The sequence below is a fragment of the Sinohyriopsis cumingii genome, unplaced genomic scaffold, assembly GCF_028554795.1.
Source record: "Sinohyriopsis cumingii isolate HCF-2022 unplaced genomic scaffold, ASM2855479v2 utg000229l, whole genome shotgun sequence".
Lineage (NCBI taxonomy): Eukaryota > Metazoa > Mollusca > Bivalvia > Unionida > Unionidae > Sinohyriopsis > Sinohyriopsis cumingii.
Genome location: NW_028315879.1, coordinates 6,241,108 through 6,257,646, shown reverse-complemented (window position 1 = coordinate 6,257,646; position 16,539 = coordinate 6,241,108). Strand labels below are relative to the sequence as shown.

The 16,539-nt window shown below is 35.0% G+C and overlaps 1 protein-coding gene across 1 annotated transcript; it reads right to left on the bottom strand.

Annotated features, from left to right (window-relative positions):
* Window positions 1-7,619: 7,619 nt before the first annotated feature.
* LOC149774483 (sex peptide receptor-related protein 2-like) lies at window positions 7,620-16,101 on the bottom strand. Its single transcript, XM_089945130.1, has 2 exons — window positions 15,988-16,101; window positions 7,620-10,264 (listed from the first exon to the last, which is right to left on the bottom strand). Exons 1-2 carry the CDS (start codon window positions 15,989-15,991, stop codon window positions 8,985-8,987), a joined length of 1,284 nt encoding a protein of 427 aa, XP_089801256.1. The 5' UTR covers window positions 15,992-16,101; the 3' UTR covers window positions 7,620-8,984.
* Between the last annotated feature and the right edge of the window lie 438 nt (window positions 16,102-16,539).

The following is a 16,539-nucleotide window of genomic DNA, read 5'->3' as shown; positions in this document are numbered from 1 at the left end:
TAATTGAATCGAATGAAACAGTTAAGACGTTATGACAAGTACACTCTCTACTTCCTTCGAAAACTGGTTAAGTACTGATCCGTATCATAGTAGAATTTCCTGATCACATTGATTCACTTATACGACTACTTTCCGGTGTTGAATCAGTATGTAAGAAATGACAAAAAGATCACGCAAAGTCAACGGGAATACGAAAAATCAGCTACACAGTGCACATAATTAAAACATTATAAAAATATTATACAGGTGTACATGTTGCTATACAGTACTTAAATGTATACACCCATAGGATTAAAATGCAGCATATAGCACTCTACTTTATTAGCGGGGCCTCGAGTGGCCGAGTGGTCTAAAGCGCTCTCCGTTACGGATCACTGCCATCTCACCTCTCTCTGCGTGGGTTCGAGTCTCGGATTTAGCCAATGTGGGGATGTGAGAAAGCTTGCCAGTAGCTTCTCGTGGGTCGTCGGTTCATTCCTTGGGTTTTCCCGGATTCTTCCTCTGGAATCACCTGTAAACGATTCCCACAGATGGAACTTAAAACATGAAATATTTACTTGTTTATCAAATCATGATTTGTACACATGTTCATTTTGACCGTGATGTGAATTATTCCAGCGTAAAATAAACTTACTATATTAAGATAAATGCAATAAACTGACAACGACCAGTGAAAAACTAATATATAGTTAGCATGAATGCTTTCGACTCTCAGTGAGTCTTTTTCAAAGGCAAATACAAAACAGACAAGACAAACAAATAAAGCACAAAACAAACCGTTGTGTTTGCAAAATGTTACATTACTGTTTCTACAGGAATCGAACCTTTAAAATTAGTGTTTTCCAACCAGTTTATTTCAAGATGTAGAGGATGCTGGAAAATATTTATATTGACCTAGATCAGCTACTGTTTTATATACATTTTTGAAAGCGCAAATTATATCCCGGATATTTTATTGTTAGAGTAGAAATTATAGGCTATTAAGCAAATTTAGAGAATACTTTATAAGAAAATGTGTCGGCTGCAACAGATAATTTTGTTTGAGCATGGCTGTCTTTTAATGCAGTAATTTGCCTTATCCTCAAAACAATGACAAATATTGAAATGGCTAGAGCCTCAAGTGATCCGACTTACTGTTTGTTTCTAAGCTTAAAAATGAAAATACCATCACAACTAGCCGTAAATGTTAGATTCACGCTTAGGTTTTCAAAACATCCTTTTAAAAGGCAGTTTGGTAATGCTGTTGCTGCAAAAGAGCTCAGCTCATCTCTCGCCGCTTCCCTCTCAAAACAGATTTTTTTAAAAATTCCTTACGGGTTTTACCTACTGTCGGACCATATACCTTTCTATCAGGCTAATTTTTCCGATCGTCTCAGGTTTGAGCTCACATGTAATGATTGTGAAAATGTTGTTCAAAGCACAGAAAGCTGGAGTAGCTTATTCTGTTAGTGGAATCTGCCTGGGAATTTTATTAGATTGTACAGGAAGATAACGCAATGTTATAATCTTTCCACTTCATTATGTGATGATTATTGATTCAACGCAGCTTTTATAAACAAAACAGAAGCAAATCTTTTTTTCAAATTTATGTTCCTTGTTTTGTAGTTTGTAAAACGAATTCTTGAACAATAACTTTCATTTCCTCGGTGTCAGTCTATTCTGCCTTCTGTACATGAAACTGAAATTTACATTACACGTTCTTCCACGTTCGGATCTGACCATGCTTATGCTAATGCGTTCTGGATGGCAGACACAACACACACCATTGCTAAAATACGATATATACTTTATGATTCGCAGATGCAACACAGACCATTGCTGAAATATGATACATACTTTCTGATTGGCAGATACAGCACACACCATTGCTGAAATATGATACATACTTTCTGATTGGCAGATACAACAAACATCAATGCTGAAATATTATACTTTCTAATTGACAGATACAACACACACCATTGCTAAAATATGATACATACTTTCTGATTGGCAGATACAACACACACCATTGCTGAAATACGATACATGTTTCATGGTTGTTATATACAACACACATCGTTTCTAAAATACAATACATACATTCTGATTGGCATATACAACAAATACCATTGCTGAAAGACGGTATAAGCTTTCTGATCGGCTGATGAAATACACGCCATTCCTGAAATACGATGCATAATTTCTGACAGATATAGAATAAAGTTCACTTTTAATATGGGCCTGATCTGTATATAGTTCTGATTTTGCCCATATTGGCTTCTTGGTCGATTTTGCCAAAAATGAACACCCAATACTGCAGTGTGGGGAAACCTCACAGCCTCGGTGATGCCTACGCGGATGGGAGTCTTCTTGGGCTGGATGATACTAGAGACATGTTCACATCGAGATGATTTCATTTAGGAAGGCTAAAGTATTAATTATAGTATGATGGAAAAGAAGACAAAATTAAGAGGGCATGGACAGAAGAAAAGCAGAAGAAGCAAAGAAAGAAGCGGTAGAGAGAAATAACACTAGGCCGGAAGGTATGAAATCATCAGCAGCATCGACAACAACTACAGTGGTATCAGCTATATTAATATCAGCAGCCGGAACAAGCCTAACCCCGCAAACGACAGATGGGGTGATTAAAGCCGATGCGTCCACTTATAGATGATCCTACCTCGTCCGTAGATAGATATACCTCCAAATGTGAAATTGTCCTATATATTGATAAGGTCAGCTATACAGAACAAGAACCAATGATAATTTTCAGTGTCACCTAGAATTAGCAGATACCATGCCATTATTGACAAAACTCCGTGTTTCGTGTGTTTGTTGTTTTGTCAACGTTATTTATTAGATGCAAAATTTAACCCTCTGTTATGCATATATATATATATATATATATATATATATATATATATATATATATATATATATATAATATTGACATGATTATATTTGTGAGCATTCCTGATGAATGGTAACAATATTAATATGACATTGTCGTCAGACAGTCATACATTTGACAGCTATTGACGATTTTGACATTAAGGGACACGTAATAAACAGATATCCATCATAATGCTAAGAAAGAATTTGGTACCGCCGATCTTGTACCGATGACGTTTTACCCGAGTTTTAGTCTCACAACAGCCGGAATGAGTAGTCCTTTAAATCACTTATGGCTTTTACAGCATTGTCACGATACACCACCTAATAAATGAATTTTATTTGAATTATTTTAGATCATAATGTATGTGTTTTTATTTTGATGCATGTTGCTCATCTATCACCTTAATTAAACGTTAATGTTAAATGTAATTAGCATTATTTATGTCCTGATCGCACGTGACTGACGACCTTAGTCCCATATTACATTATAGCCCCAAGATGATACATTAGTAGACGAAGTCACGTTGTCAAAATAATAAAGTAAGGAATGGGAATTACGTTAAAGGATAGCTATTTCTGTCAAGGCGAGACAACTATTTCCAGAATAATTTGTAAACAATAATCATTTTTCGGATACTTGAAAAAGAGTATTATAAAATCCAATTTTGATATTTAAACATTGCACAATTTTAAAAACGAGAGTAGTAGGAAGAACTTATCAACAATAATAATGACTACAGTACTCATCTAAACTTGAAATGGCTGAAATCAGCTTCCCGTGATCTTAGTAATAATTGTGTGCCGCTAGCTCTTTTAGTCCAAAATGGTATACATTTACCATTTGACCTTAATAAAGAACTTGACCTTGCTGGATAAATACAGAGAGATACAAATCACGAAGATACAAAGAAGCAAACGATTGAGAGAATAATGAATACTTGAATTCGTGAATGCAAAGCCGTGAATTACACCTTACATGCTAACATTTAGGAGAAGAGGGTGCCTGTCGAATCTTTGATAAACATATTCCGAAAAGGAGTGAAAGGTTTAAACTTATCCTGGTATATTAGTCATTTAATATATTGCTTTATAAGCTGGAGAGATTATGGTAGGGGTATAATCCCTGTCGGTGTTATCTGTAGTCCATTACCATTTAATAAAAATGTGAAATTTAAAGTTAGTTCTATAGCTAAATGCAAACATATGTCTGCCACAATCATGTGGTAATATGTATCAACAATTTTAGAACATGAGTAAGAGCTGTTGGAAATTTATAGAGATTTATTTTGGCGTGTATAAGAATTATTGAAATGTATGACGTACGAACCGAAGATGTCATAGACAAATGATCATCTCCAACATTTTGTGACAAACGACGAAATCGAAATTTGCTTGAAACTTCAGGATAGAGAGGCGTTTATGGTACCACAAGCTAGTTATCGAAGATATTAGTGGAAAATAGTAAGAATCATTATGGTAACTTTTATCATGTAAAGCATTTGGTAAGTTCCACAATCTTATTGCCGATGTGACTGTGTAATTGAATTGCTTCGTCTGTTTAACTCAAAAAATAGCTCTCATTCTTAACAATGTGGCTGAGGTTTCGGGATTTTACAATGCCTCTGATACTGAAAATTCTCATTTGTCATTTTGTAACTATATTCTCGGTACATCCAAGTCGACTCCAGATGTATTCATATAAAATGCATTAAGAACAATTAGTATGCAGAGTACAACATATAAACGTATTTTAAAGTTTGGCTAAGAATTATAACAATGCCAAAAGACAGATATTATAAAAAATATAACAATTTACAGTTAAGGGGCGAAAACTGTGATTGTTGGACTAATAATGTTGAAAAGCTTATATTTACATTTGGATTTGACAAAGTTTGGCGTACCCAGGGTGTAAAAAATGAAAATACATTTATTTGATTGTTCAGCCAGATATGTGAAGATAATTTTAGACAAAGATGAAGATAGCGATTTTTGTTACATAATCACTGTGCTTAGATTGGGAAACTTGCCAAAAAGAGGTAAGACGGGAAGATATGAAAGTATTTGTTTTCAAGAAAGATTATGTCAAATTTGTAACGTTAATATCACAAACGAATTCCATAATATTGTTACTTGTCGGTTATATGGAGAATTCCGTAGAAACTATTTACTCACTTTTGTATCTAAAAATCCAACTTTTGAAAAATTTAGGACTGGTATGCAAAAATGGTAAGTGTAAAATTCAGATGACTAACTTAGCAATGTTTACTATAAAAGCCTTAGATATTAGAGAAATCGTTTTATCATCGACTCCTGCTTCATAAGAATCTCAATCAATATCACAAAAATTGCTCTCTTGAATCGTTAGGATTCTCTTTAAATTAGTTTGTGTGATTCCGTTGTAATACATATTTGTGTCTTACCCTATTCGAAAAATGCAATAATGATTACATTCCTGTATAAATTCCAATAGATACGATGTTATTGTCTTCCGCACTAAAACATATTTTCGTACAGCATGATGTGTGGATATGACTGTATTACAAATATACATTATTATTATTATTATTATTATTTGTGTGTATATAAGATGACTATATCAAGCTTTACTTTCAACTGACTATTCAGTGTACCGTTGTTACTGTCCAGCACATCTAGTCATATGACAAGCGATGTAGCAGATATGTACTCTAGATTCCATAGATACTTATTAGTTATGACCTTAGGTTGAACTATGCTGATAACGCATGCAGTCATTTTTCACTAAGTTAGGTACAAGTCAGATTTGACTACTTAGACTTAGAGCTTAGACTGACAAAAATAAACCCGATGCTTATGACAATATATAATCAAACAAAATGTTCATCTCGCAATAACTTTGTAATAAATGGTAAAATATGTTGAATTTCTCGTTATCAACTTATTTAGCGTTGATACAATAAGCGTTGCCCAATGAATATTGTTTTAAATGTATTTAGCATCGCCAACACGAACAAGATCTCAGTACATTTTCATGGAAATATATTACCTTAATAATGGATATATTTATCGTGTGGTACCAAAATGTGATATTGTAACGAGTAGTTTTGATTTTTGTTTCACGCGATAAAATATATATTATATTAACGTATGAGTTTTAGTTTAGTTTTTTTTTTAACGTAGCTTTAACAGTTGTTCAGTCATGTCCTGTTGCTGTCTGCAGTGTGGCAGTTTATAGTGATGTCTAGGACCGGGGCCGCAGACATGTTGCGTCATGTTTCACTCAGGCACATTATCTTGACACCAGGCCGACCAGTCCTAGCCTTAACCTTTTAATGCTGAGTTCTTTGTGAAGTAACTGTTAGTATCGTTTTGATAAGTCTTTGGTATGAATCGGGCGAGGTAGAAACAGACAATTATTTTTAATTATATACCTAACATGGTCCCGAATCGCAGTTTAGAAAATTAAACTCGTTCTCCGGCACAACACACTAAACTCCACAAACTTTTCTTAAATCTGCAGTACTTTCATTGGCTGATCATATACAAATACGAAACCTAAGAAAGCGGTAAGATTCGGTCGATCTAATCTGCTACAATAAATTTAAAACAAATTGCCATTTTGTAAACTATTTGAACCTATCTGAAAACAATGCGAGTCCGTCCGATCCAGCATGGGGTTTATCGTTGTTGTCAAGGAATTAAAGGGAAGTAATCTCAGAGAAATGCAAACTTCGTCTGAAGAAATTTCTTTATTTTAGATTAACTTGAATATTTGCAATAAAAGGCAATTTCTATTTATTTTTTCCAGCTCACAAGTACTCGCTTTTTATGCATGTTAATATATAAAGAGATGTTTTGCACGTGTGATATATATATATATATATATATATATATATATATATATATATATATATATATATATATATATATATAATAATAATAATGAGGACTTTATATAGTGCCTAATCTTTAGAAGCTCTAAGCGCTTTACTACTTTAGACAAAACCTATAAGATAAGAAACATAATAATATTATTAGAAAAACAAACAACATGAAATTAGAAAAAACATTAAAAAATAAAAGACATGCTGAGAATATTTCATGTAGGAAAGATTATTAGGTCTTTAAGTTTGTTCTTGTAGTCGAAATAAGTGAGTTTTGAGAGCCCTTTTATATCAGCCTCGGGTATATGCTATTTATATTTATGTCGTCTCCGTTAAAAGCTTAGTACTTATTTATTGATTTTGAGGAGGGAGGTTTTCATGTATTTCTTTTATCCCCTTTCACTGTAATATTTTCACTGTCTCTTGTTCTCAATATCTTTTTCTTTCCTCTTTTTGCTGTTATTGAATACACCATAATGTTTCTGCTTTTTTTCTGTCGTTGTAACATTATTTATAGTTGTTCCTTCTCTTTATGAAATCCTGCACCGATACTAACGATGGAAAAAATAGCGGAGAAGTTGGTACCACTGGCGCGGGGAAAATGCTTGAAAATAGGGTCAGAAATCAGCTAAATCCACATTAAAGGTTTTTTCTGGAAGTATCATAGGTGCATTCGTAGCGGTAATGTTATCACTCGTCGTTCCCACAGCAGGCACACCTCAGTACATGGTTTTCGTGCATCAGTCACACGAAAACTATGTCACAATGCTAAACAGAACGAACGCTGACGAGCCTACATGACGAATGTGACGTGCTCTCTTATGTATACAGTTCTTGTGTTATGAAATACTTGAAGAAGTGGATGTTCCAAGAGAAAGATTGTATTACTTTCATCTTTTTATTGAATAGATATGGTAACATTATGATGAAAAAAATGTCATCCGCCAGGATGATAATCTCTTTATACATTGGTATAAAATATAAAACGCAAGAATATGAATATTAGTTTTTAAAAGATTTCCCCCGTGCATGTGCTTTGTTTACCTTGTATTTTGTAGAGTTATGGCACTGTTCATACTTTCTGTTCGAATGTACAAAATGCACAGCAGAAAATAAACTATAAACATTCGACATCACTTGATTATTCTATACACTGTAGCCCTCCAACACGTTTTGAAGCACAAAATAAAAATAAATGTTCATTGTTTCGAGTAAATAACGGACGTAATAGTTTAAATACTCCATAATATATATCCAAATGATGTTAATTTCATGTACAATATAGCTAGTTATTCAACAGCAAAACACTATGCATGTATACATACATGTGTATGTGATTTGTACATTTTGATTACTATGAAACACGAATGTGCAGTATACATACATACATAAATACATACATACATAGATGTATGCACGCACGCATGTACGCACACATATACATACACATGGGCGCCCGCAGGATTTTTTGTACGGGGTAAGTCAATCACGGCCGGGACAGTTAGTTGCGTAGTTCCGTGCGTAAACGCGGGAAATTTTGTTACTTTATTGATTTGTGCAAGTGCAATATCATAATATATAAATATATGATTTCCAGTGGGTCACGTGACATATGATGCGGGCGCCTATGTACATACATACATACATAAATACATACATACATACATACATACATACATACTGATTTAGCTACATTCATACATACATACGTATGTGTTTGTGTTTGAGTGCATTTTGAACATCATAAAACATCTAAACATCTAAGTGTATGCTGTTGTTGGTATGCATCTTGAATTTAAAGTGGACCTATTATATACTGCATCTTTTTGGAATTTTTGTTTACTGGTCTGGAGTGCACATATACTGAGTTTAAATCAGGTTTTCTATTATACTTACCAGCTTATAATTATTGAATTTATTTTTATGTTTGCATTAAGACATATATATTTAATAATTGGAATATAGCGCTAATCTCTAACATTTCAGTCATATTTTGTAAACCAAATAAATTTATATTGGTCTGTGAATCTAGTTCTATGTTACAATGATACAGCATTTAAATATTTGTATTATATGCTCATTTGTTTTTCCCCTGTTAACTATACATTGTCAGAATCGTGCAGTATTAACCGATACTGAACCCGCGCGCCAATACACATATAGCATTCACGTGCATAAAGGAACTACTTTCCCTGGTAAACAAATATAAACCCGATATATTTGTAACTAGCTAAGGATGTTGGTTTAAACTAAGGTAGAATGTTCGTTCACATCCGTTACCTTTGTGCTATGGGATTGACTCTGACTTGTTTCCATGGAAACAGTAATAAATGGGACGATGACACGCTTTGGCAGCAATGTTCTCATAATATCTAGGAACATGGATTTCAATTCGTCCCTGAACCGTCTGTTCATAATTATATAGACCCAAAAGTTTGCATGGAAACTTAGCAACAAGGCTATCTCGTACATGAAATGGAAAAGACGATTTTCTCTTAGTGCCAAAATGTCTTGACCGCTGTGCTTTTTAACTACAGTCACCAGTAGAAAAATTCCGTATGGGATTTCTGGAATCAGAAAGATGATAGCAATGCAGACCACAATAATGGAGGCTCTTTTATTTTCTTGGTCCCTCTCTCGACGTTGTTCAGCACTGAATGACCCTTTTCGAATGTTTCGATGAAACAACTTATGGATCATTAAGATTGTGAGGACAAGTAATAGGACGCATGGCAATATATTCACAAGAAGCAAAGTTATCCACAGAAAGATGCAAGATTCCACACATGGATTTTCTATAGCCCACTGACAGAAACCTTGCGTTTTGTCTGCTTTCTTCTCATTAAGATGGTAAATATGGATGACGAACGCAAATATAGTAATGACAGCGACTGTGATCAAAGTTCGGCGAGTCGTAAACCATGAGTTTGTTTTGAATGGAAACCAGACACAAAAAAATCTTTGAAATCCAAGCAACAATGTCTGCCATATGGACACCGTGTGGAAAGCCTTAGATATGTAAAACTTACAGATCATAAATGCCTCACACCAGCTTTCACTCAGACCGACCCATCCCTGCTTTCCACTGGTGAAGACATGTATATACGTAGGCAGGGTGACAAGTCCAGTTAGAGAGTCCGATATTGCGATGAAAAGAAGGATAAGATTGGTGGTTGTTCGCATGCTTTTTCGGACGAAAACGGCTACGATCAGCATATTTGCAAAGGCTGTTAAAATAACCAGGAATGTCCAAACGTAGATATAAATCTTCTCTTCAAAATCATGCAATGGGTACAAGAACTCGGAATAATAGTAAGAATCGTATACTGAATCTGAAGTCTCGAAGAAAGTATATAAGCCATGATTTGGATGCAGGAGATGGTTGTCTTGGCTATCAGAAGTTTCCGAAGACTTTGACCAGGATATATCATTTTCTGGACGCATATCAGGCCCGTCATGTTTCTGAAAGCTGCTATTTGTATGAGCCATCTGGCTACGTTGAGCTGTGTGAATCTTTTCCAAATCTGAAAATATTTTAAGTGGCTATATTTACTATACCATCAAAGGAAGATGTCATTTCATTATGAACATAATTGCAATACGTATTTAAATCTTAACATGATACCACCAACCAATGCGCGTCATAATAATCATTTATTACTTTTCCCGTTTCTCCATTTAGAACGTGGACAAGTACATAACTATTATGAACAGAAGATGAAGAAGGAACTAACGTGTATCGGTGATAACTTTCTAAAATCTTCCAGGCCCCTATGAAATGTTAAAATAATCTTTATAACACACAGACACACACACATATATATATATATATATATATATATATATATATATATATATATATATATATATATATATATATATATATATGCGTCCGTGTGTGTGTGTGTGTGCATATGGTAATTAATAAATATATACCTAACAACTATCAAGTATGTACGTGACAATTAATACGTATACATGCAAATAGTACGTACGTATTTCCGAACAACTACATTCGTATGTGATAAGTAACAGGCATATACGTAAGAGTTCTCAAGTATGTACGTGATGACTAGAACCTACATCATAGCTATTGCTTTAATAACACGTACATAGGTTGATAATTGTCAGGTATGCACATGGTAATTAACATAATTCTTGTGTCCGAAATAAGATTATAAAAGTTTAACCTAAATTGATGTTTCCTCGTTCGCTTGCTTAGCCTAATATATACATTTATGTGTGCAAGTATTTGTCAAGTCACAAGGAATGTCGTCATTGAATGGGTGGGAGCGTTGGATTTGGCTTTAAATGGAAGTCCAAGGGTTCAAAATCTTTCCAAAACGTTCCTGGCAAATTGTTACAATGGCCTGACTGTAAAGACGAGATACGGATATGATTAATCAAGAAATATCACAGCTGTATCCTAAAGTTTTATACAGAATATGTCTGTACATACTAGGCAGCCTATAATGAAACAAGTAAGGAAATTTTAACGTTCGAGCGCGGCTGACATCAAAGTTAGCCTCGCTTCAATTCATCAAGGAACAGTCGGAACATATGATAATATCGATTGAAGGATTCGTCCCAGTCCTTCGTCCAAAGTCACAGAGGTCCCAGTTATTTGGAATCAACCAAAAAGTTGAAATTGCTATCAGATTTATATTGACAACACCAACCTATGCATACAAACATATCAATTTAGGGGAAGTTTAACCACATTAACAACAGATGGAAAGCAGAAAAAAATACAATAGCACAATAACAAAATAACGAAAACAACGAAATAGGTTAAGCAAGAACTCACGGAACGTAATTATTATGATGCATGATGAATCACGAAAGTAGTAAGTAAGTGTGCAAGTGAGTTTAGTATGTAAACTAATTTCGAATGTATATGGTAGAGGAACAATAAAATACTTTATTATGAAAAATATTGACACCGCCTCTTTTGCAATAAAAGTGATAACTCCACCATCACGGAACGACGTTGGGGAATACTTCTTGTTCCCATTCCGGAGATCCATGTGCCCATAGATAATGTGTTCCCCACATTAAATTCATTACTTTATTGTTATATTACATATACAGTGTCATTACCTATACTAAACATGGCCTTGTTATATTACATATACATTGTCATTACCTATACCAACCACGGTCTTGTTCTATTGCATATAAAGTGTCATTACCTATACTTACCATGGTCTTGTTCTATTTCATACAGAGTGTCATTACCTATACCTACCAAGGCCTTGCTATATTACATATACATTGTCATTACTTATACCAACTATGGCCTTGTTATATTCCATATTCAGTATCATTACCTATACCTACCATGGCCTTGTTCAAATCCATGTACAGTGTCATAAGCTTTACATACCATGTCCTAGTTCTATTCCATATACAGTGTCATTACCTATAGCTACCATGGCTTTGCTCTGTAATATATACAGTGTGATTACCTATACTTTCCATGGCCTTGTTCTATCATATATACAGTGTCATTACCTATACTTACCATGGCCTTGCTCTATTCCATATACAGTGTCATTACCTATACCTACCATGTTCTTGTTACATTCTGCATACAGTCATTACCTATTCCTAACATGGCCTTGTTATATTCCATATAAAGTGTCATTACTTATACCTACCACTGCTTTGTTCAATTCCATATACAGTGCCATGACCTATACTTACCATGGCCTTATAATATTCCATATACAGTGTCATTACATATACCTATCATTGCCTTTTTAATTCTATATACAATGGCATTACCTATATCTACCATGGCCTTGTTGTATTACATATACAGTGTCATTACCTATACCGACGATGGCCGTGTTCTATTACACATACAGTGTCATTACCTATACTTATTATGGCCTTTCTCTATTCCATCTACAGTGTCATTACTTGTGAAATCATGGATGACATGTAACAAGCTGCAGATGAATGATGATAAAACCGAGGCCATTGTGATCACAACACAAAGACTTTCTCATTCATATCCTTTACCTCAAACAATAAATATCAGCAACGCCAACATTAAATTCACACAATAAGTACGAAACTTAGGTGTTACTCTGGACAGTACTCTCACATTGCACCAACATGTCATGAACGTATGCAAGGCTGCATATCTTGAGCTGAGACGCATCAGCTCAATTCGCTAATATCTTTCAGTTGATGCCACTAAAACACTTGTGTGTTCATTAGTACTTTCAAGACTGGACTATTGTAACTCAGTTCTGTCTGGTTCATCTCAATATCTACTCCAGAAACTTCAAAAAGTTCAAAACACAGCTGCTGGGATCATACTTAGAGTACCACGATCAGAGCACACCTGCCCACTGTTCTGCACCCTACACTGGCTATCCATTCGATCCAGAATCAAAGACAAATTTTGTTCTCTGTGTTACGTTTCATTGTCGGACTCTAATCCAACATACCTATCCGATCTCACCCATGTGTACACACCATCAAGATACTAACGCTCCTCTTCTGACAATCGTATACTCATTATTCCCAGTATGAAAACAAAGTCATATGGTGAGCGTTCTTTTGCATATCAGGGCCCAGCAACGTGGAATGAATTGCCCTCTGAACTTAGACACAAAGACACAGTGATCGCATTCAAGAGGGCTCTCAAAACTCACTTATTTCGACTAAAAGACCTAATAATGTTTCCTACCTGAAATATTCTCAGCATGTTTATTATTTTTGAATGTTTTTCTAATTTCATAGTGTTTGTTTTTGTAATAATATTATTATGTCTTTTATGTTATAGGTGTTGTCTAATGTTGTAAAGAGCTTAGAGCTTCTAAACATTAGGCGCTATACAAAGTCCTCATTATTATTATTATGATTATTATTATTATTATTATTACCTATACCAACCGAGTGGCCGAGTGGCCGAGTGGTCTAAAGCGCTCTTCGTTACGGATCACTGCCATCTCACCTCTGTCTGCGGCGGTTCGAGTCTAAGATTCAGCCAGTGTGGGTATGTGAGAAAGCTTGCCAGTAGCTTCTCGTGGGTCGCTGGTTCTTTCCGGGTTTCCCTGGGTTCTTCCTCCACCATTAATACTGGCCGCCATGTATAGCCTATCGTGTGCAGAAAAATGGCGTTAAACCCCACATTAACAACAACAACATATACCTACCCTGTCCTAACTCTATTTCATAAACAGTGGCATTAACTATACTAACCAAGACCGTGCTCCATTCCAAATTTAATGGCAGTACCTCTACCTGCCATGGCCTTGTTCTATTCCATATACATTGTCATTGCCTATATCTACCATGGCCTTGTTCTATTCCATACACAGTGTAATTACCTATACTTATCATGGCCTTGCTCTATTCCATATACAGTGTCATTACCTATAACTACCCTGGCCTTGCTCTATTCCATAAATAGTGTCATTATCTATCCTACCATGGCATTCTTCAAATCTATGTACAGTGTCATTGCATATAGCTACAATGGCCTTATCCTATAATATATACAGTGTGATAATCTATACTTTCCATGGGCTTGTTTTATCATATATACAGTGCCATTACCTATACCTACCATGGCATTGTTCAAATCCATATACAGTGTCATTACATATAGCTACAATGGCCTTATACTATAATATATACAGTGTGATAATCTATACTTTCCATGGGCTTGTTTTATTATATATACAGTGTCATTACCTATACCTACCATGGCCTTGTTATATTCCATATTCAGTGTCATTACCTATCCCTACCATGGCATTGTTCAAATCCATGTACAATGCCACTACCTATACCTACCATGGCCTTGTTATATTACATACACGGTGTCATTACCTATACCTACCATGGCCTTGTTATATTACATACACGGTGTCATTTCCTATACCTACTATGGCCTTGTTAAATTACATACAAGGTGTCATTTCCTATACCTACCATGGCCTTGTTCTTATTACATACACGGTGTCATTATCCATACCTACCATTTCCTTGTTATATTAAATACACGGTGTCTTTACCTATACCTATCATGGCCTTGTTATATTACATACACGGTATCATTTCCCATACCTACCATAGCCTTGTTGTATTACATACACGGTGTCATTACCTATATCTACCATGGCCTTGTTATATTACATAAACTGTAGCATTTCCTATACCTACCATGGCCTTGTTATATTACATACATGGTGTCATTTCCTATACCTATCATGGACTTGTTATATTACATACACGGTGTCATTTCCTATACCTACAATGGCCTTGATATTTTACATACACGGTGTCATTTCCTATACCTACCATGGCCTTGTTATATTATATACACGGTGTCATTACCTATACCTACCATGGCCTTGTTATATTACATATACGATGTCATCATCTCTGCATTGGATGATTTGGTACTATTTAAAGTACAGTTTCACCTATATGATTATACCCAAAATTCAGTGTAACCCCAACGACAAACAAAACATTATACGGAAAGTTTTTTTGAAGTTAATAATAATTAAACAATAACACCTATGTAACATTCGACGTTAACTGTCATCACACACATGCCTATGTTTGTCAACAGTCGAGCAGTCCTATCGTGGATGAGTGTTGATTGAAAAATAAATCAAAATTAAATTCAGCGTATGTTACTGAACTAGACTGCCAGACCATTAAGGCCACACTATTCAAGTTTGAATTCAGAAATACGAAAGCGATCCACAGATCATAACATGCAAACTCACAATCGATAACATATGAAATTAATAAAATAAACGTCGTTACACTCTGAAAACTTTCGAGCTAGATAACTCCAGGGTGATGAGACCCCACCCAAAACAGTCTTTTTGATATAAATATGCATCATATATGTATTGCGGAAGAAAACCATTTCTTGTGTAAAATAGTAATTATCTTGAACAAAGTACACGATACAATGCATTACATAGAGGGTGACTATTGATAAGTCTTATTGTTATTCAGTACTAAGGTTTACCGGTCTACACAGGATTGACAAGACAAAATCGAGAATAGTCAGTGAAACTGATGTTTGCAACCTTTAAATAAAAATTAAATCTACCTTGATTTAGCATTCTATCTAGTAGCTAGAAATTGGCAAGGGAGACTGCGTGTCCTTATGACAATATTTAGACATATTTATTTTATTATACCTCAAACAACTTAGCTGTCCACTAATTAGTAAAGAGCACTCTAACAGTAATATAATTCTTACACATGTATTAAGAAAGCATTTTATACGTTACCCCGGTTACAAATGTGTCTTTGAATCACTGAATCAGTGTTTCTCACAATGTGTCCACTTGACACAGGCGTTGTATATCTGATAAAGTATCTATAATTTCCTGATGTACATGTGTTCAATATGCGCAGTTCTATGCATAAAATATTGTTGTTGAGGCAACTTCCGCTCAGCCTTTCTCTCAGTAGTTAAGGGGATTGGTATGACCCTGTGCTCTAGGCAAAGGTATCATATGGAGTAAATAAAGCCATAAGGAGAAATTTAACATTGGTATCAACTATGATCGCATGGAACATGTACCAGGTGGATTGCGTTTTCTTGATTTTGCTAACATTGTGAGAATGGAAGACACCTAATGCCAATTTAGCACACATTGTTACTACCCTTGTCATTTAGGACTTCTATATCTTTAACGGATATAACATGGGCCCCCTGAACCATGAGACAATCTCAAGTAACGGGTGAGGCCAACCAAATGAGAAGTTAGGTGGCGGTGGTGACAAAACTAATTTAGCCGGTCCTACT